The 20637-nt window shown below is 41.3% G+C and overlaps 1 protein-coding gene across 1 annotated transcript in view; it reads left to right on the top strand.

Annotated features, from left to right (window-relative positions):
- SPON1 (spondin 1) overlaps positions 1-20637 on the top strand; it is a 244851-nt gene that overhangs the window by 51858 nt on the left and 172356 nt on the right. Inside the window, exon 3 of the mRNA XM_045894085.3 lies at positions 12749-12882. Within this exon, the coding sequence (XP_045750041.1) occupies positions 12749-12882 (134 nt within the window). The remainder of the gene's footprint in view (positions 1-12748; positions 12883-20637) is intronic.

The raw sequence follows: 20637 nt of genomic DNA, 5'->3' as shown, positions 1-20637 counted from the left end.
ATACTTCTCAGGTCTGGGAGGTGGAGTGCACGCCCTGGCAAAGAGAAGATAGAGCAGAAAGGGTAAAGGAGATGAATAAAATGAAAACAAGAACCTGTTGGAAGAGATGCTGGTGCAGAAAAGGATGCTGATAACTGGTGAGAGTATTTAGCTAGGCACTGGGAGGTGAGGGTCTCTGTAGGGAAAGAGGGCAAGATTTGGACCTAAATCTTCACAGCCTGCAAGAGGGACCATCCAAAGCTACACTGCACAATGCAGCCAGCGCAGATGGCTGATGTGTTTAGAAAAACTTGCAAAAATGTGGGGGCTTCTAGGACAAATAGAAAAAACAAGACGCAACATTATACACACAATACAAACACAACTATCTGCACATCTCAAAATATAAATAGAGGAAAGTCTAGAAGGAAACAGACCAAAATGGCTGAAACAGTGGGGGAGCTTTTCTCCCCTTTACTTTTCTGTCTTTGTCAACTTTTCTAAAATGAATTTATGCCTTAGAGCAATAAAGGCAAAAATCCTTATTTAATTTTTTAAAATCTGTATTGAAAGCTCTTTCATAAAAGACAAAGCAGCTGTCTTTCCTTCCATGACTTTTCGCACTAAAAAAAATACACATGGGAAACTAGAAAGAGGTGATTTAATGACCAGGATTATTTTCTTTGGATTCTCACTCAGATTCCCTTCCTGGAAGGATCCAGCAATAATAATCTATATTAATTTCACTCCCCGAAAAATTAAAAATGTGAAATTTAGCCATAAGGGATGATCATAATAGCCTAAAAATTTTAAGCAACAAAATGTTCAACACTCAGGTTTTTTTTTAAATGTGGAATATCCTTACTATGGACTGCTATGCAGTCATAGAAAATTTTATTGAGAGATATACTGAGTAGAAAAGAAAGTTGTTCATGATGTGCTATTGAGTGAAAAAGCAGGTCACAAGAGAGTAACTACCATATTTTCTAGAATCCCATATATGTATGTGTATATAGGTATAATCTGAAAAGCTACACTTCAAAAGGTTAATAATAATTCTCTTGGGGGTAGTAGAATTTTAAGTAATACTTGTTTTATAATGTTTACCTCTCTATGTGTTCTGATTTTCCTTCTTTGAACAAATATCTCTTATGTAGTCATAGTAAAAATTTATACCTGTTTCTCCTCTTCAGGATGTCCTCCTCCTGTGTTAATACGATTAGCTAGCATAAGGTGTTGGGGGAACACTTCCCTCCAGCTACAATATACTGAGGGCTTGTTATGGGTATTGAATGCTTTGTAAATACAACCTCATTTATTCCTTATGTCAACCAAGCAAGATAGGTTTCTTTAACCTCATTTTTCAGATGGGAAAACAGACTCATAGACTTGGCCAAAGTCATCCAACTAGAAAGTGGCAGAGCCAAGATTTAATCCAAATCTACCTGACTCAAACATTCATGCACTTTCCATCTACCGTACTACTTTGCACAAATGTCCAGAGAAAACATATTTATGAGATGATGCCAAAGGACATATTTTCCTTCACTCACCCTAACCCACCCTATGTGTTACTGTTGCCTGCACACTCTGATGCAACAATCCATATTTATTTTTTATTTCTTTTAAGATTTTATTTATTTATTCATGAGAGACAGAGAGAGAGAGAGAGGCAGAGGGTTCTCCGTTTCTGCAGGCTCCCCAAGGAGCAGGGAGCCCGATGCGGGACTTGATCCCAGGACTCTGGGATCATGACCTGAGCTGAAGGCAGACGCTCAACCATCTGAGCCACCTGGGTGCCCAACAATCCATATTTAGATATACTACTGCCCTCTCCCTCAGACTCAGCTCACCCACTACCAAGATAAATAAGGACTTGAGGACAGCATGCTTAAGCAACCACTCTTCCCAGTTGAGGGTTATCACATCACTATCCCTGAGAGGCATCCTTGGTCATGGTGTCCTGCATTGACTACTGGGCTCCTAAGTTGTTCTCCTACTCCCATCTCACATTCCCCCAGCAGAAGTCCCTTCTTAAACTAAGGCCCAGGTTTCCAAACCTACCCTCTCCTGCCAGCTCTGCCCCAAGACCATGCTCATGGGACCAGTTTCTTGTTGTGGGTGCCATTCCAAGTTCTCGTTCCAATTATCTGACTTATCCTTGGTTCTCATGTGGGAACTGGAGCCCTGATCCTGACCACCAACCCTCACCTCTATGTCTGAGGCTCTGCTTCCTGATGTCTAAGATGCCACCTACATGAACTTCTGGACAGTATTCTCCCAGAGGTCCCACTGCCATGGTCCACCCACTTGTTAGAATGTTTGAGACTCCATCTGGGGCCTTGACACTGTTTAGGTTAATCTCTTGAGACTTATGTCTGTCAGACCAGAAAGGGTAAGACAACATATCAGGAGAGGATCCAGATCAGAGTTGAGGAGGAAGATCAAGAGTAGATTTAAGAAAGAAGTATTGTGTATTTGAGCCTGAAAACATAGTGAGGCCACAAATAGGATGAGGCAAGAGTAGATACTCTAAGGGTAAAGGCAGGTCCTGATACAGCTTTCAAAATGGGTATGGCATGTGATTCAGGACTAAGAGTGTGATCAATGAAAGGTTTTAGAAACTTTTACAGTCATGCTGATGAGGTAGCTTAGAAAGCCCCTAGCATTGAAAAGGTCTGTTCATGACCAGATGCCCAACCAGTTGCCTTAACTATAGGTTGCCAAGCATTCTGGAAATTAAACCTTGTCCCCCTGTTTGAACCTGGGTTTGCCTTACCTGGCTATCTCCACTTGGCTGGATGGGGACCAGCCACAGGTCCCTTGAGCTCTCTCTTGAAGTGAGTCAAGCAGCCCACTTTACCAGCAAATGTCTCCCAAGTGACTTTAAACTTAAACTTAGCCTCAAAAGGTTTATTTTAACCTATATTTTTTTAAAAAGAACAACAACTGGGGTGCCTGGGTGGCTTAGTTGATTAAGCTTCCGACTCTTGATTTTGGCTCCAGGTCATGATCTCAGGGTTGTGAGATTGAGCCCCACATTGGGTTCTGTGCTCAGTATGGAGTCTGCTTGGGATTCTCTCTCTCCCTCTGCCCCTCTCGCCCCCTCCCACCCCTGCTCATGCATGCATGCGTGTGCACTCTCTCTCTCAAATAAATAAATTTTAAAAATAATTTAAAAATTTTTTAAAAAGAACAACAACAAAGAACAGAAGTGTTAGCCATGGAATGTTGTAATGAGGTCCTTAAAAAATATTAGAAACTTCTTCATTTAAAATAATACATCATCATTGTAGAAAATTTAGACAATATAAAAAACATAGAAAGGAAATAAAAATCACCCATAATACTACTACTAGACCCAACCGCCCATTGTAATATGTCTTAATTTTCTGGTCTGAGTTACTCAGAAAAGAAATCACAGACTGAAATGAGTGGTGAAGGCTTTATTTAGTCATATTAGTTGATGGCTAACATGGTGGCTCTACTCAGACCACAAGAAGGGTGGAGATTTGGGGAGATGGGGAAAGGTACAAGAGCAGGTTTTGATAGACCCAAGGCTTATTGGAAGAAACTAATATTTTCTGAAAAGCAAACAATTTGGGGGGCATTCTCTGAATTGGAGGAAACAACTCCTTCTGTTCAATGCCTAATTACCATCTGGCAACTGAGGTTGTGGATAAACAATCATATTTACCTGAGGTGGCTTCTATGTCTTGGAAAACATTCTTCTTTGTTTCAGTACTGGACCAAGGGTCTTAGTCTTACCCCCAGACTGGGATCTTTGCCAGAGGCAACTGGAAAGAGCACAGGCTTTAGCTTCAGACAGTGCTAGGTCAGAATGGATCACCCTGAGCTTCATTTCCTCATCTGTAAAATGGAAATAATTATTCCCATGAAGGATTCAATGATGTGACCACGCTAAGTACCTGACACATAGAAAACGTTAATTAAATATTAATTACTTTTCGCTTTTCTGATATAGTCACCTAGAACCCTCCCAAAGATTGTAAATATTTAAGGTTAAAAGTTCTGTGACTCCCAGTAAAGGGGGTTCTCATGGGAAGCCAAGTGCACAGGTCTAAAAAAAATCACATTGTTTGGAAATCCACTCTCACACCAATAAAACTGCATAAGGGAAACTAAGTACCCTCTAAGAAAATCTCAAGCAAAGTACTATTTACAATTACCAAGTACTTATGTTTGTGTTGGAGTGGGGTATTTAGGTGTGGGCTGGTCCAATGTATGTGGTTCCATGGGACTAAGCTTGACTAGAGAAACTTCTAACATAAGGGAATGACACTATTAGGAGGGCCTGTGGCATAGGAAAAGAGCACAGGCATTAGAGCCAGGTAGGGTTCAAACCCTGGCTCCGCCCCTGTGGGACTTGGACAGGTTATTTAACCCATCTACCTCACAGTCATTTCTTCAAGGATAGGCTTGTCAGTTTCGGGAGGAAATGGAAACAATATATGTAAAGTCCTTGGCCAATATAGTACTCATAAATGGTAACTATTGTTATTATAATTAAGGCTATTAATTACCATCTAGAAAAACAAAGTCCAAAGTCAGAAGGAAGTCCAGGGAATTGTCTAAGGGAGCTAAGGCAGATATTACAGCCCAGACAGAGCTGGGAATCTCACAACCAAAGGGAGGAGGCGAATAGACCGAGTTCTTCAGCATGCAACTATTATGTATCAGGCTGTGTGCTACGTACTGGGGAAACAATGAAAAAAAAACTAAGAGACATGGTGCCTGCTCTCATGTAGCTTACAGATTATTAAAGTAGTAAACATTAATCAAGGAATCAAACAAAGTATGTAAAATTAAAAAATAAAGTGCCTGAAAGGAGAGAGATGTATCATATGAGAACATATAAGAGAGGAAATTGCCATAGTGAAAGAAAACAGGGAAGGCTTTTCAATGAAAAAGATGAGTGAGCTGAGATGAAGTAAAGGAAAGAGGGGAAGGAGAAGAGGAGAGAGGGAGGGAAGGTAGGAGGGGGGAAGAAGGAGGAAGGGAAAAGATGGGAGGGAAAAATGAAATAGGAATTGTCAGTCTTTGGCAAGAGAAAACACAAGTCCAAAGTAGCCAAGTGCAGAAAACAAGGAGGGAGATGGCACAGTATGAGGCTAGAAAGGTAGGAAGGCAGAGATTCAACTCTGTTAAGGATTTCAGTCTTGATTCTAGAAGCAGTGAAAATCTGTAAATTGTTCTAAGGAGGGAGATACTAGAACTAAATTTGTGTTTTTAAAAGATCACTTTGGCTTGCCATGTAGAGAATTAGAGAAAGGCAAGAGAGAATGTACAAAGGTTAGTTAGAATAACTTTATTTTAGTTCAGATTTAAAATGATGTAGCGGGCGCCTGGGTGGCTCAGATGGTTAAGCGTCTGCCTTCGGCTCAGGTCGTGATCCCGGGGTCCTGGGATCGAGTCCTGCATCGGGCTCCCTGCTCCTTGGGGAGCCTGCTTCTCCCTCTGCCTCTCTCTCTCTCTCTTTCTGTCTCTCATGAATAAATAAATAAAATCTTAAAAAAATAAAAATAAAAATGATGTAGCTTAGTCTGGGTAGTAGTAGGGATGGTAGTAGGAATTCAAGAGATATTTGGAAGGTAAAATGGACAGCATTTGGATATGAAGGGGAGAAGGAGGGAAGAGCCAAGAAGGACATCCAGTGTTTCTGATTTATACAACTGAAGTAAGGCCAGGCTAGAGGGAAGATAGTTAAGTCAGTTGCTGATGGGGTAGATTTGAGGTAGTTTTGATCCAAGAGGAAATGCAAATAGAACATAGAAGTTCAGAGATGCATGTCAGAGGAGTGACCAAGACTGAAAATACAAACTTGTGAATCATCCACACACATAGGTAGTAATTAAAGCCATGAGTTGAATGAGATCACCTGCAGAGACAGAATAAAATCAGAACTGGAGAGGGTTTAGGGCTAGCCTTGAGCAATTACAGATTCAAAGGCCAGTAGAGGATGAGCAGCCAAAGAAAATGGAGAAAGAGTAGATAAGAAAGTGGAGGCAAGGAGGAGGGCAGGAAGGAGCTATGGCACTAAAGCCAAGCAGGGAGAGAGTGCTTTAAGAAGAAAGACTACAGAGAATTTACTGGATTAAGCATTGCAGAAGGCACTGATGGTCTTAGCTAGAGCTGTCTGGGTACCATGATGTTCCCAAAACTCCTGGAATTGAGCTGAGAATGAGTGGGACGTGAAGTGAAGACAGTAAGCATAGCCAACTCCTTCAAGTAATTTGATTGCAATGGAGAGGAGAGAGAGAACACCGTAACTGGGGAGGGATGAAGGGATAACTCAGAGTCACTTAATTTTTAAATGGGAGAGACTCAAATATGCTTAACAGGCTAACCGGAATGAGTCCACTGGGGCAAAAGTTGAATCTGGAGGGGATAAAATTCATTCTTAGAGTCAGGAAGAAGTGATGGGAGCAAAGCAGAAATGTAAGAAAAGTAAGGTTCCTCTGTTATAACAGCAAGAAGGAGGACAGGGTGGATGCAAATGAGAAAATGAAGGATTCTACATCTGATGACTTCTGATTTTTTCTGTAAAGACACAAGGTAAAACAATAAGTAAAGAGGAGAGATAAAAGTTGGAGGTTTGGGGAGAGTCAAGAAGATTTGAAATCATCATTGTCAAGAATGGGAAAGTAAAATAACAAATGGGAAGTATTTGACCAGAGTCTAACCTGCTAAGGTTTTATCAGATACACACAGCTGGGTAGCAGGGCAGACTCAAGGCTAGAAGTCAGTTAATATAGAAGACAACTGGCCTTATCATGGGGTGAACAGTTTATCTAAGGTTGGGATTTCATCACATCAGGAAGATAAAATGACAGAGAAGTAAGGGAGTTTTTAGAGTTTGTATACTATATATGTAAAAATAAAGACCTACAAATAGATAACACCATGTTGATAAAGAAGAGTAAGGAAAGGAGACTTGCTCTTCTAGATGTTAAAATATAGTACCATGGGTAGGGGGTGGGCAGGAGACTAAAACAGAAAGCCCAGAAACAATATGAGTGTTTGGGGACCTGGTACATGATTAGGTTGAATATATGCCCCATTTATTGGGAAAGTCTCAGTTTTGCCTGTTATCCCAGAACAATGATTAATAACAGCCTTTTCATCCTTGTTTGGTCAATAACTTATGTTGTCATTCTATATATGACAGAGGTGGCATCACAAAAAGTGGGGCAAAGATGAATTAAGTAGCATAAAAGTAACTCACAGTGTGGACTTCTGATGTCCCAACCCACATGTAAGAAGTGGCAGTCAACACTGCATCCTAATAGCAAGTAAAAAGCTAAGCAAACTGAAAAATCAACAGCCCTTAGATCCATCAGAGAAGTTAGTTCACAGGGCAAACCACTGCCCCCAATACTGGGGAGACAGGACGATACAGAGGATCACAACTTACCAGAGCAGAAATCTCCCCATGCCAGCATAGGAAAACCTAAACTATAATTGCTAGATTGTTAGAGGCTCAGTGTGGACAATTCTGAGAGATAAAAACTCCAGAGGCACCCAATCATTGGGGTGGGGATGAGGGACAAAATTTTTGAATTTTACTTCCAGGAACTCAAATTCTGTTTGAATTTTGTTTTCACCTCACATATTTTGATACTCTCTTGTTAGGTGCATACACACTAAGGATTAGTATGTCTTCTTAGAATATTGACCCCTTGGGCGCCTGGGTGGCTCAGTTGGTTAAGCGACTGCCTTCGGCTCAGGTCATGATCCTGGAGTCCCTGGATCGAGTCCTGCATCGGGCTCCCTGCTCGGCAGGAGCCTGCTTCTCCCTCTGACCTTCCCCCCTCTCATGTGCTCTCTGTCTCTCTCATTCTCTCTGTCTCAGATAAATAAATAAAATCTTTAAAAAAAAAAAAGAATATTGACCCCTTTATCATTTTGTAATGCTCCTCTTATGCTTGATAACATTCCTTGCTCTGATGTCTGCTTTGTCTGATATTAATATAGTTACTCTTGATTTCTTACAATTAGTGTTAGCATTGTGTATTTTTCTCTGTCATTCTGCTTTTAATTACATGTGTCTTTATATTTATAGTGGGTTTCTTGTGGACAACATATCAAGGTCTTGATTTTGATTCACTCTGACAATCTTTTAGTTGGTATATTTAGACTATTGATATTTAAGGTGATTATTGATATAGTTGGATTAATATTTGCCATACTTGTTTTCTGTTTACCTTTTTGTTTGTTTTTATTTTTGTCTTTCACACTTCTGTCATTTTTGTCTTTGACCATTTTTATATGATTCTATTTTCTCTCTTTTCTTAGCAAATCAATTATACTTCCTTTTTTTATTTGCTTTTTTAGTGGTTGTCCCAGAGTTCACAGCACTGGAGAACACTTCCCCTCCCCAACACCTTACCACCACATTACTAAAGGCCTATTTACTTCAATTCTTTTTACCCAGAACGACATATCCACCTTTCAACAAAAAATTAAAAGGCCTACTAAAAGGCAAAAAAAAACACAATTTGGAAAGACAGAGAAAGCATAAGAAGCAGACTTGGATATAAATCCAAGATGTTGGAATTATAAGACTGGGATATACCACATTCTGGACCATAAAATACACCTTAACGAATTTAAAAGAACAGAAATCATACAATGTCTGCTCTCAGACCACAATGAAATTAAACTAGAAATCAATAACAGAAAGATAGCTGGAAAATCCCCATAAACAACACATTTCTAACCAACACATGGATCAAGGAAGAAATTTCAAAAGAACTTTAAAAATATTTTAAACGAAATGAAAATGGAAATACAACTTATCAAAATTTGTGGAATGCAGCAAAAGCAATGCTTAAGGGACATTTGTAGCACTGAATGTATATATTAGAAAAGAAAAAGATATAAGAGCAATAATCTCAGCTTCCTCCCTAGAAAAAGAAAAGAAAATTACATCCAAAGTAAGCAGAGGAAAAGAAGTAATGAAAATGAGAGCAGAAATCAATGAAATTGAAAACAAGAAATCAATAGAGAAAACCAACAAAACCAAGATTGGCTCTTTGAAAAGATCAAAAAAAGTGATAAGCCCCCAGCCAAGCTAACTAAAAAAAAAAGAGAGAGAAGACAAAAATCACTAATATCAGAAATGAAAGAAGGAGCATTATTATAGATCCAATGGACACTAAAGGAATAATAAAGAGCTATTGTGAACAACTCTGTGCCCACAAATTTGATAACCTACATGAAACAGACCCAATTCCTTGAGAGACACAATCTGTCAAAACTTAAACAAGAAGAAATAGACAATCTAAATAGGTCTATATCTATTAAAGAATTGAATCAATAATTAGTAATCTCCCCAAAACAGAAAGTACCAGACCTGGATGGGTTCACTGATAAATTCTACCAATTCATTTAACTTATTAATTTAATTAATTCATTAAACATTTAATGAAGAAATTATACCAAAACTCTACTTTCTAACTCATTCTATGATGCCTGTGTCACCCTAACACCAAAACCAAAGACTTTGCAAAAAAAAGAAAACTCTAGACTTCTATTTCTCATGAATATAGATGCAAAATTCCTCAACACAATGTTAGCAAATCAAATCCAACAATGTACAGGAAGAATATATACCATAACCAAGTGGAATTTATCCCAGGTAATGCAAGGCTGGTTCAACATTTAAATATCAATTAACATAATCCATCACTTCAGCAGACTAAAGAAGAAAAATGTGATCATTATCAATAGATGTGGAAAAAGCATTTGACAAAACCCAACATCCACTCATGATAAAAACCCTCAGCAAACTAGGAATAGAGAGGAATATCTCAACTTGATAAAGCACATCTACAAACAAAACCTATTCCTAATAGCATAGTTACTGGTAAGAAACTTGAAGTTTTCTCAATAAGATCAAGAACAAGGCAAGCATATCCCCTCTCACCACTACTTTTCAACATTACACTGGAAATTCTAGATAATGCAATAAGACAAGAAAAGGAAATAAAATGTATACAGATTGGGAAGGAAGAATTAAAACTCTTTTCTCAGATGACATGATTGTCTACATAGGAAAGTCTGAAAGAATCAACAAAAAACCTCCTGGAACTAATAAGCAATTATAACAAAAGATTACTGGTTGTCAGGGGTTGGAGGGAGGGAAGGATGAATAGGCAGAGCACCAAGGATTTTTAAGGCAGTGACACTATTCAATACAATACTATGAAACCTCAGTGGTGAATGCATGTCATTATACATTTGTCAAAACCCATAGAATAAACAGCACCAGGAGTGAACCCTCATGTAAACTCTGGACTCTGGGTGATGATGATATGTTGATGTAGGTTCATCAGCTGTAACAAATGTACCAGTCTGGGGCTGGATGTTGATAATAGGGAAGGTTGTTCATGTGTGGGGACAGGGGGTCTATGGAAACCCTCTGCATTTTCTGCTCAATTTTGCTATAAACCTAAACTCTTAAAAATTAAGTTTATTACTTTTTAAAGTAGCTCACCGTGTGGAGAAAATGGAGTTGGAGCCCTACTCCATTTTATTAAAAAATAAACTCTAAATGCATAGAAGACCTAAATGTGAAAGGTAAAATTATAAAGCTAATGGGGAAAAAAATACTGGAAAATATCTTAGTGGTCTGTTTTTTAAGGCAAGACCACAAAAGTGCAAGCCATAGGGAGAAATTGACGAATTTGACTAGATGAAAATTATTTCTGTTGAATGAAGAATTCCAAAAGTAAGACGAACCTCTGGGTGAACCTCCCACTACATGGTTTATATTGCTGAGAAGCTCTCATGTGGGTTCACAAGTAGAGCAGCATGAAGAGCTTCATTGCAGCAGTGTTTGTGGAGGTAAAGATCTGGAAGTCAGCTGACTGTGCCTCACGGGGAGAATGGATAAGTCAAATGTGGTCTATGCATGCAGTGGAATACTAGGCTGCAGTCAGAAGCAATGAATTACATTCACATATAGTAATTTTGACATACAGGTATCCCCACTTTTATGAAAGTTCATGTTATGCCACTTTGCTTTTACGGAAGACCTACACTAGTACCTGTTTCCACAACTGAAAGAAATCCAAAAAGGATTTTCACTTTTATGAAAAAGGCAAAAAGTGAAAATAGCACTCAGCATTTATTTTGCAGTGAGCTGTTTAAAGGCAGCGCACACCTGAGCAGCAAGAGAAATAATGCTATACTACACTCAGCATCTCAGCATTAAGCCCCATATAGCTTTGAACTGTGTCTGTGAACATCTGGGTTTTATCTTGATTTATTTTATGCATCTGTTTGCAAGATGTGTCCTAAGGTATCAGAAAAGCCTAAGAGAGGTTATTTTTGGGGTCTGGGAACACTCAAAAAATTTTCCATATGAATTCATGGTAACTGCTTCTTCAGTTTATACCATTCCAGCTTACAAAAGATTTCATAGGTATGCTCTACTTTCAGATAGTGGGGGAAACCTGTATCTTAAAAGCATAAGATTAAGTGAAAGAAACATTAAAACACAAAACAATTCTATGTAACTTCAAGTGAGTTACATATATATGTGTATATATATATACATAATATATATATACATAATATATATACACACATATTTTATATATACATTATGTATTATATAAACATATGTATGTTTATATACACACACACTCAGGAGGACATATATAAGTGGGAGTAGGATAAAGAATATAGATTAAATAAAATATAATAGAAGATTGCTTTTGCTTTGTCCGGGGATAAAAATATATGATGAACTAAGGAGTTTGAGTGACTTCATTTTTTCTTACCTGCTGTCCTAAAAGGAATATGAATTTTTAAAAGTAAAATAAATACAATATGGATATTATCTTATTAAATTGTATTTGAAGACTAAATGAGTAATTCAGATAAAGCACTTAGCTTAGTGTCTAGCACATACTAAACACTCAATAAATGTTATCCGTTATTGTTATTAGCACTACTCATGACACAGCTACTTCCAATCAATTGGAGTTGGCGCTTAAGACCTATTGGATTTAGATGATTTCCCCCAAGGGATCCTTCCAGGTCTAACAGTCTGTAATAGCACTAGAGGGATAAGCAAATTCTGGCAGCAGACCCAGAAGCAAATGGAGAAATGCTGAACCAGTCTTGGGGAATGGGAATGGCTACCAGTTTTTTTGCAATGTCCAAGGAAACCTTGATGGTTAACTTGGGAGAACACCAACACAATGCACAAACTCAGGAGGTAGAGACTGCCAAGTAAACAGTGCCATGAAGCTGGGATGGAGTTTATGTACTTTGGAGGACTTCCTCCAAAGGGGTGTTTTCTTTTAGCATTTCGATTTCAAGTTCTAAAACTGTAGCTGAATTACAGATTTTAGCTATTTAGAGAGTGTTGGCTTTGGATTATGCCCTCCCCCTCCTCTTCCTCCTCCTCCTCCTCCTCTTCCTCCTCCCCTGAAGTGGGACCCGGTTATGAGAGTGAAATAAGCAAGATCATCACCTAGTGGCCTGTTCCTCAAAGTGTTGACACTAGATCCTGGTCCCAGAGAGCAGAGCACATGTGCCAAATCCTTGCCCTCATGTTAATTCAACAAGCATCGACTGGAACTCTATACCAGGCACTATTCTGGTGTCTGGGGATATAGAGCTGCTAACACACAACGACAGGTTTAAAAATAAAATTAAGGAAGTGTCAGCTCGGAAACTTAAGAAAGAGCCTTCCCAAAGTGACATTGCATTTTAATGTGTTTACTTTCCATAGATCATAGATGAAGAAGAAACACAGTTTATGAGTAACTGCCCCGTCGCGGTCACTGAAAGCACCCCACGGAGGAGGACACGGATCCAGGTGTTCTGGATAGCGCCACCCACAGGAACAGGCTGTGTGATTCTCAAGTAAGTGAGTAAGGGGTCATTAGAATACTTCACTCTCCCTCCCTGCAGTCTGTCATAGACTTCATGGTGGGGTTACAGAAAGAAGAGTGGCTTTGTTGGGGCATCAGATGAGTGGCATCAGCCCTCTGCCCTTAGTTATCTCAACTCTGAAATGGGGTCAAGGGCCATCACTGATGAAACGCTATAAAAGGAACCATTCGCCCAAATCTCTAATACGGAGATTGCAGTGATTCTCGAATTCAGTGATTCTCCTGGCCACGCTCTAGCTTCTAGAGATATTGATACTCGCGCTGGCTAAGAAAAATTACAAATCAGGTAAGGATAATCTCTGACTTCCTCCATCTGGAAGGAATTGCGCTAGGCTGACCTGAAACCTAACTGTAACCTCTTTAGTCTCTGGCCCTCCTTTATGATCTTATTTTCTTCCTCTTATCCTCAAAACTGCCCTCATGTGCCACTTCCTATCTGGTCTCCTGATCCTCCCTTTGTTAAGTTACAATGCATGATAAGAGGTGCTAACTTGGGGGCACCTGGGTGGCTCAGTTGGTTAAGTGTCTGACTCTTGGTTTCGGCTCACGTCATGATCTCGGGGACATGAGATCAAGTCCTGCATTGGGCTCAGCTCTCAGCACAGAGTCTGCTTGAGATTCTCTGCCTCTCCCTCTCCATCTGCCCCTCTGCCCACTTGTGTGCATACTCCTGTGCACGTGCTCTCTCTCTCAAATAAATAAAATATTTGTTTAAAAAAAGAGGTGTTAACCAGCTAATAGTTTTCCTGTGAAAGTAGCATTATCTCAAACCTGTGTCTCCAAAATGGTATGCCGTGGGATGATGTTCAGAGAGATGTAAATAGGTGGGCAGGAAACCAATTTCTACAGTTAAGTAAGTTTGGAAAATGCTGTAGACTATATCCCCTTCTTACAGATTCACAACATATATTAGCAGATTCAAGGTTTTGCAAAGTCCTACTCAAATGAAATGTGTTTAACTTGGTTTCACCAGCATTTCCCAAACTTATTTGACTCCCTTTTTTCCTGAGACATATATTAACATTCACCAGTTTGGGAAATGCCGCCATACATAACCTATTTTAAATAGATTTAAAGACCATGTAGAGGGATACTGGGAATTTTAGGATTTCAGACAGGCAAATTGTCATAGGTAGATGGACAAGGCTCCAGTCCCAGCATCCAAGAAGCCATTTTCCCATGAAAATTCCCAACCATCTTCCTCTTATTTGAGTCCTCTGGGGCCTTATTTATATATTTGGTTCATCTGTCTACACCTCTGGCAGGTGGACATTTCTACGGTCTTAGAACTGTGGTTAAATTCAGCCCACCTCTGAGGGGCTACTAAGGAGGCATTCCAACCAGGCAGTCCAGTCCCTGCAGCTTCTGGACTCAGCTGTGCCTGGCTTATGAAAAAAAAAAAAAAAAAAAAAAAAAAGCCCAATGAGGTCTCTGGAAGCCTCTGTCCATTGTCCAGCCCCAGCCCGGGCTTTGTCTAGCCTCCCTTTGCTGCCACCTATCCATATATCACTTGTTTCTTAGTTTGATGCAAGCTGAACGTGCTTACTCAGATTCCTTGAGAAGTTTGTCTCTTGGCATCAATCTGTATTGGTGGAAAAAAAAAAAGGGATTAGCAGTAGAACTTTTAAATATGAAACCTTATATATAAACCCCAGTATAGGGGCGCCTGGGTGGCTCAGTCGTTAAGCGTCTGCCTTCGGCTCAGGTCACAATCCTGGGGTCCTGGGATGGAGCCCCGCATCGGGCTCCCTGCTCGGTGGGAAGCCTGCTTCTCCCTCTCCCACTCCCCCTGCTTGTGTTCCTTCTCTCGCTGTCTCTCTCTCTGTCAAATAAATAAAATCTTTAAAAAAAATAAAAATAAAAATAAACCCCAGTATATAACATGTATCTAGTATCTAGCTGAAATGTGGGAGAAAGCCTATGGAAATGAAGGCCACTGAAATGAGAACCAACAGGGGCTCCTTACAGAGGGCTGGCTACACAGCAATGGATTCAGCTGCCATCAGTAGCATTTGGCGAGGACTCCAAGACTGGCCAAGGGGTGGGAAATCTTTGTAGGGGAATAGAAGGGCAGACTGCGGGTATGTTCTGATTGGAGGGTAGGTTATTAGCACGGGGAAGCTGGAAGCGGGATAACCGAGAGTAGAGCATCTTATGTAACTGGTTTGGAGAGCAGAGTTGGCTTTCTCTTGTTGGTCCTGAGTTGGAAATAGGGGAGGCAATGGGGGCAAAAATTAGATGAGCTGGTAGTGAGTGACAAGTCCTAAATGTTCTGGCTGACACTGTAGGCATTGTGGTTCCCAGGCTGGTTGCTGCTGAGTTTGGGGGTCAGAGTTCTATTGTTGTGGTCCTATGTGGCCTGCCTATTGTCCGCTGGTGTTTGCGGGGTCTCAGCCTGGAGACCAGGTTCCCGGCGTGGCTTTCTGGTACGCACACTCTTGCCCCTGGCTGTCTGGTCACTCCGCAGAGCCTGGGGCTCTGAAGAAGAAAGCTGGAAAACGTTAGATTTATGTGGTGAGTCGTCCTGCTCTGAAAATCCCGATCTTTCTGGCTCAGATCTCTGGTTTTCTTTGACTTACTGTTCTCACAAACCAGAAGTGTTTGATCTTCCTGGCAGAAGCCAGAAAGGCCTCTCTTGTTTACCCGTTAGCAATGAACATATGTGAACATATGTTTATCCATGAACAATGAACAAGTGTGGCTTGTTCGGTCCCTCGTTCTTTCAACAAATGTAACTGAGCTTCTATTCGCACAGGCATGCAGGATATATAGACAACTGACGTATGTGCTTGGCCCTCAAGGTTCCACGGGCCAGATGGAGGAGAGAGAAAAGGTCAACCGATACTTTCTATGTACCAGTAATTCAGCAGGCACATCTAGCGGGTTTTATCAGATTTCATCTTCCTAACAAACTACTTCCATTTTACAGAGGAGATCCCAGGGAAATTAGGCGAGTTTCTTGAGTCACATATCCATTTAACTCCAAAGCCCCATGTTCTTCCTTTCTTTTGTTGGTTCTTTCTTTCTTTTTTTTTTTTAAGAAGGTATCTGGAGGAACAAACCAAAGATATCTGGCACAGATGGGAAATCAATATCTACTTCTGTTTCTCAAAATGGCTATTGGTTGTCCCACATCCATTTATTGAAGAGTTTGTCCTTTCTCCGATTGCTTGAAACGCTACTTCATCAAATATAAAATCTTGACACAGGTCCAGTTCTGTTCTGCTGGTCTTTTTATCTATTCCTGCACAAAACCCACACCATCTTATAGCATAATTTTATTTTATGTTTTGGTAGCAAGTCATCGCCCATTAATCTTCTAGTTCAAAATGTTCACGGCCATTCAGGCAGATTCATATTTCCAAACGAATCGTAGAACAAGTAAATTGTAGTTCAATAAAACTTATATTGGAATTTTGAGTGGGGTTGCATTGAATTAATAGTTTAGTGTGGGAAATGTCAGCATCCCTACAATATGTTTCCCCAGTCAGAAATATGGAATATCCCCTATTTATTTAGGTCTTTTATATCCTTCAGTAAAGTACTGTGATTTTTCTTCACTGAAATTGCACATTCTTGCGTGGCTTTTTCCTCATAGGTATTTTATAGTTTCAGTGCTTTTGTGAATGGGCTCCTTTTTTGTTCCTATTATACTTTCTAATCATTGATTGCTTGTGTTTAGGAAAACCATTGATTCTTGTACTCTGAGTTTGAATCTGGACACTGTTGAGTTCTCTTGATCTAATGGCTCATTCGTTCATTCTTTGCAGAAATTATGAATAAGTATACCTTGTGTTTCCTTTTCATGTCTTAGTTTATTATCTGTCACCTCTAGTACACCCATTAAATGGTGGTGTTCATGCTTATTCCTGATTTTAATGGGGATTCTATGATCTTTTACTCTTTACGTATAACATGAAGTACAGGCTTCAAATTGATGCTTTAATCAAGTTGAGAAGGACTCTCTCTCTCTCTTTTTTTTTAGAGAGGGAGGGAGAGAGAACGGGGTCAGGGAGAGGGAGACAGAAATTCTTAAGCAGGCTCCATGCCCAGCGTGGGAACCCTGAGATCATGACCTGAGCCAAAATAGAGAGTTGGACACTTAACTGACTGAGCCACCCAAGTAAGTGCCCCGAGAAGGACTCTTGATCTAGCTGAGAAAGTTTCCTTCTTTTCACATAGAAGGCAGCATTTGGGGAACTGGCCAACCAGTATTCCCTGTATACCTGCCATGTGCCCAGAGCATGGGAAAGGCTCAGGGTATAAACAACGATCCTGACTTCCAAGGTATTTTCAGTCTGGTTGTGGTATAAATAAAAATATGCATGCAAAGGTTAGCAAGCCCAAGGCAAGCATGAACTGGGGACAAATTAAATGTGGTTAATCAGAAAGGAGATGAGTGAGGAATGGAATAATGGGAGCACCAGAGTGTCTTGGAAAGTTAGTGTATATCTTGAAGGCTGTAGTAGGGTTTGGATAAATGGACAGAAGGATGAGGTTATTCCAGGTGACGGGGGTGGACCTAGTGAAACTGAGGTGAGAATAAGAATGGCAGCCCTGGGAGACAGACACTGTGAGATTAGAAGGTCTTTGGGGGCCAAAATCCATTGCTAAGTCATGGAGGTCTTTTAGTGTCAAGATGAAGAGATTGAATTTGAGTCAAGAGGAACGAGGGAGCCATTAGTGGTTATTAAATAGTGGACTGACATGCTGGGAGGAAAGTTCACTAAAAAGTTAGTAAGGACACTTAAATCTGGCAGCAAAGCTCAAAACAGATGAAAGGAGAGATGCCGACTTTCTTGCAGAACCCGCGCTTGCAAAAAGGAGCATTTGTGTTGCAGCGTTTGGTTAATCGTCCTGGTAGGATAAGCTGCAGAGTCTGCTAAATTCCTGTAGATGACAGCTCTGAAGCCTGCTTGGTTAGTTGTGTTCCTTAGTCCAGGAGGGCAGGAAGGGAAGCACATAGCAATTATGCCTTTGCTTTTGGGGCAAACCTGACACCATTTCCATTTTCCATTCGGATGCAAAGATTTGAACATTTCTAAATTACAGGCTTTCCAGGCAGACCTCCTTCGAGCCTTCTCCCTTCACATGAATGACCCAGCACTTAACGTTGCCCCGGCATGCCACATTGCTGCCAGAAGGCTGTAAACGGGATAGCAAGGTAGCAACTGAGGGAAAGAGCCCCTGTGAATAGAATGCTTGTGTACAGACCCCACCAGAGGGAAATCGCGTCTCCTTAAATCTGACAGCTTTTGTCCCCTGAAGTGACCCGCTCCTTTCATACATTTATTACCTTTATGACCTACGTTTTATTACTGGGTTTCTGACACCCATTCGTAACTTTCCGGGAGGGTCTGAGATGTGGGTCCTCCTGCTCCTGAGGAGATAGTCACTGGTGAACCATTTGGGGAATTCCACCTCATGAAACAGGGGTTGGATACAGGGTCCCGGGAGTACTAATAGCCAAGAGCCACGCCCTGTTCTAGGGGCATTACAAATACTTAGGTAATCCTCGCAGCCACTCTCTGAAACTGATACGATAGAGGGCACTGAGGCACAGGAGAGAGTAAGTAACTTGCCCAAGGTCGCCAGGTACATGACAGAGCTGCGATGTAAACAGACGTTCGGGGCTCCGGAGTCTGCGATCTGTACTCTACCATCGCAGATAGGTGCTCCTGGGTCAGGTTCAACTCTGACTTCACTCTCTCCCCCCAACACCATTAGCTGCCAGATCTGTCTCTTCTGTCTCCCACTTGCTTCGTATTCATGGCCTCATCCACAGACACTTCTTGCCCCAGTATTACGAGAACCACCTCATTGCTCACGCCGGTTCCTTGCCCTCTGCTCCTGCCTCTGGGGTAAGACTTGCTGTGCTCATGCGCAGCTGAGTCACACCACTTACCTACCAAAGCTGAATGGTGCTGTCCGTCACCTTCAAGATAAAGTCCAGAATTTTAATCAGAGCATTTAAGTCTCCCCATGTCCTTTACCAGAGTCCCTGATCAGCCTCTTCTTGCCCTGAATCCCTCCATGAACCCTGCGCTCCAGCCATTTCTGTGTGCCCATTCTCTTGGTAACATTTATTGAGAGCCTCCTGGGTGTAGGCACTGAGGACTCAGAGGCTGTCTGAGGATGTCACATACGAAACAGATCAGGTTCACGGTCTTTCATCGGCAATTTGGAAATCCAAGAAACTCTAAAATCCAAAAGATTTTTTTTTTTTTAACTCATTGAGGGCCCGAACCTGCCCGGAACTGACTTGAAGTTGTTCATGGTCTTTTAGTGTAAATATTCATGAGCTGGATGCTGCCCCAGACCCTGATAGGAAATGGTACAAAATATATGGAGTTTGCATGGTATTGTCTTTCTGAAATCCAAAAATATTCTGAATTCTGAACCACACCTGGCCCAGGGGGTATCAGATAAGGGAGCTTTGCCCTGTTGATACAATCCCTGGTGGGAAGTTTGGCAATGACAAGTATCACTCCAAGAGTACAAAGGATGTGGCCCCATGGCAGGACTGGATTGTACATAAATGTTAAAAAGAAGCAACTCATTTCTTGCCCAGTTTCATCACCTATCCCCAGCTGCAGCTGCTACAAGATCGGAGAACTTATTCAGTGTCACCCATTGCCAAAAAATACAGTTAGCATGGTGTCCAAGGCCCTTCCTGACGTGTTTTAGTCACCTCGACAGCCTCATTTCTAGATGCTGAGACTGAGCCTCATGGAGGGGATCAACTTTATTCCTCTTGGTGGCCCTGGTGCAGGGATTGGCAAATCACAGCATGTCGGCCAAATCCAGCCCACTGCCTGTTTTCGTGAATAAAGATTTATTGGAATACAGCCACATTCATTCATTTAGGTATTGTTTAGGGCTGCTTTCATGCTATAGCAACAGAATTGAGACGTTGCAACAGTAAAATATTTTTTCTCTGGCACTTTCTAGAAAATGCTCTAATGCATACCCCAGTGCTAACAACTTAGTCACTGCTGATTCCTGTCCCAGGCCCTCTGAAAAGCCCAGCTGAGACAAAGGCTTGTATTCAGGTGGTTTATTTGGGAAGTGATCCCAAGGAGCAGGGGATGGGGGTGGTAGGCAGGGCATGATTCAGTCAAGTGTTATTAACTTGGCCATCACTGTAGGCAACTGGTGCTTGATCCCACCAGGACCTTTTGAGAGGCCTTATGACACATGTCTCAGAACAGTGTGCCCAGGGATAGAGGGGGAGGCCATTATCCATTGGCTTCCAGCCTCCAGTGATCAAGGTTGGACCCACAACGTGAACTCCCCATGCACTTCTGGGTTGTACACAGGTGAGCGGTCACCAGATTCTGAACCCAGACTGTAGCATCAGCGAAGCTCAGGGACAGGAAGCAAGAGCGCCCCATGAGGACAAAGTGTGCATCATGCAATTGCAGTAGGGCAGAGCTGGTCCCTGCTGTCCCAGTGAGTGGGGTCAGAGCTGGGATGGGAGGATGTGAGGAGGCCGGCGTACAGAGGTGCCCGATGCATCGATAGTGTGCCTGACAACGTGGGCAGCTTATATTCCTCACCAAGCACTGGGCTAGGTGCGCCGCATGCCTTATCTCACTTAATTCCCATAAAAGCCTCTAGGGTCTTCTCTGTTTTCCCTGTAGGATTTTCCCATTTTGTCAATGAGAAAACCAAGGTTTAGAGAGTTCATATTCAGGGTAATAAAGCAGCTAGGTGATAAAGCTGG

The sequence above is a fragment of the Mirounga angustirostris genome, unplaced genomic scaffold (genome assembly GCF_029215605.1).
Source record: "Mirounga angustirostris isolate CCGP_5_RB_7025 unplaced genomic scaffold, mMirAng1.0.hap1 SCAF_13, whole genome shotgun sequence".
In the NCBI taxonomy this organism is placed as follows: Eukaryota; Metazoa; Chordata; class Mammalia; order Carnivora; family Phocidae; genus Mirounga; species Mirounga angustirostris.
The sequence above is the reverse complement of the archived record's forward strand: the minus strand, read 5'-3'. Positions and strand labels throughout refer to the sequence as shown.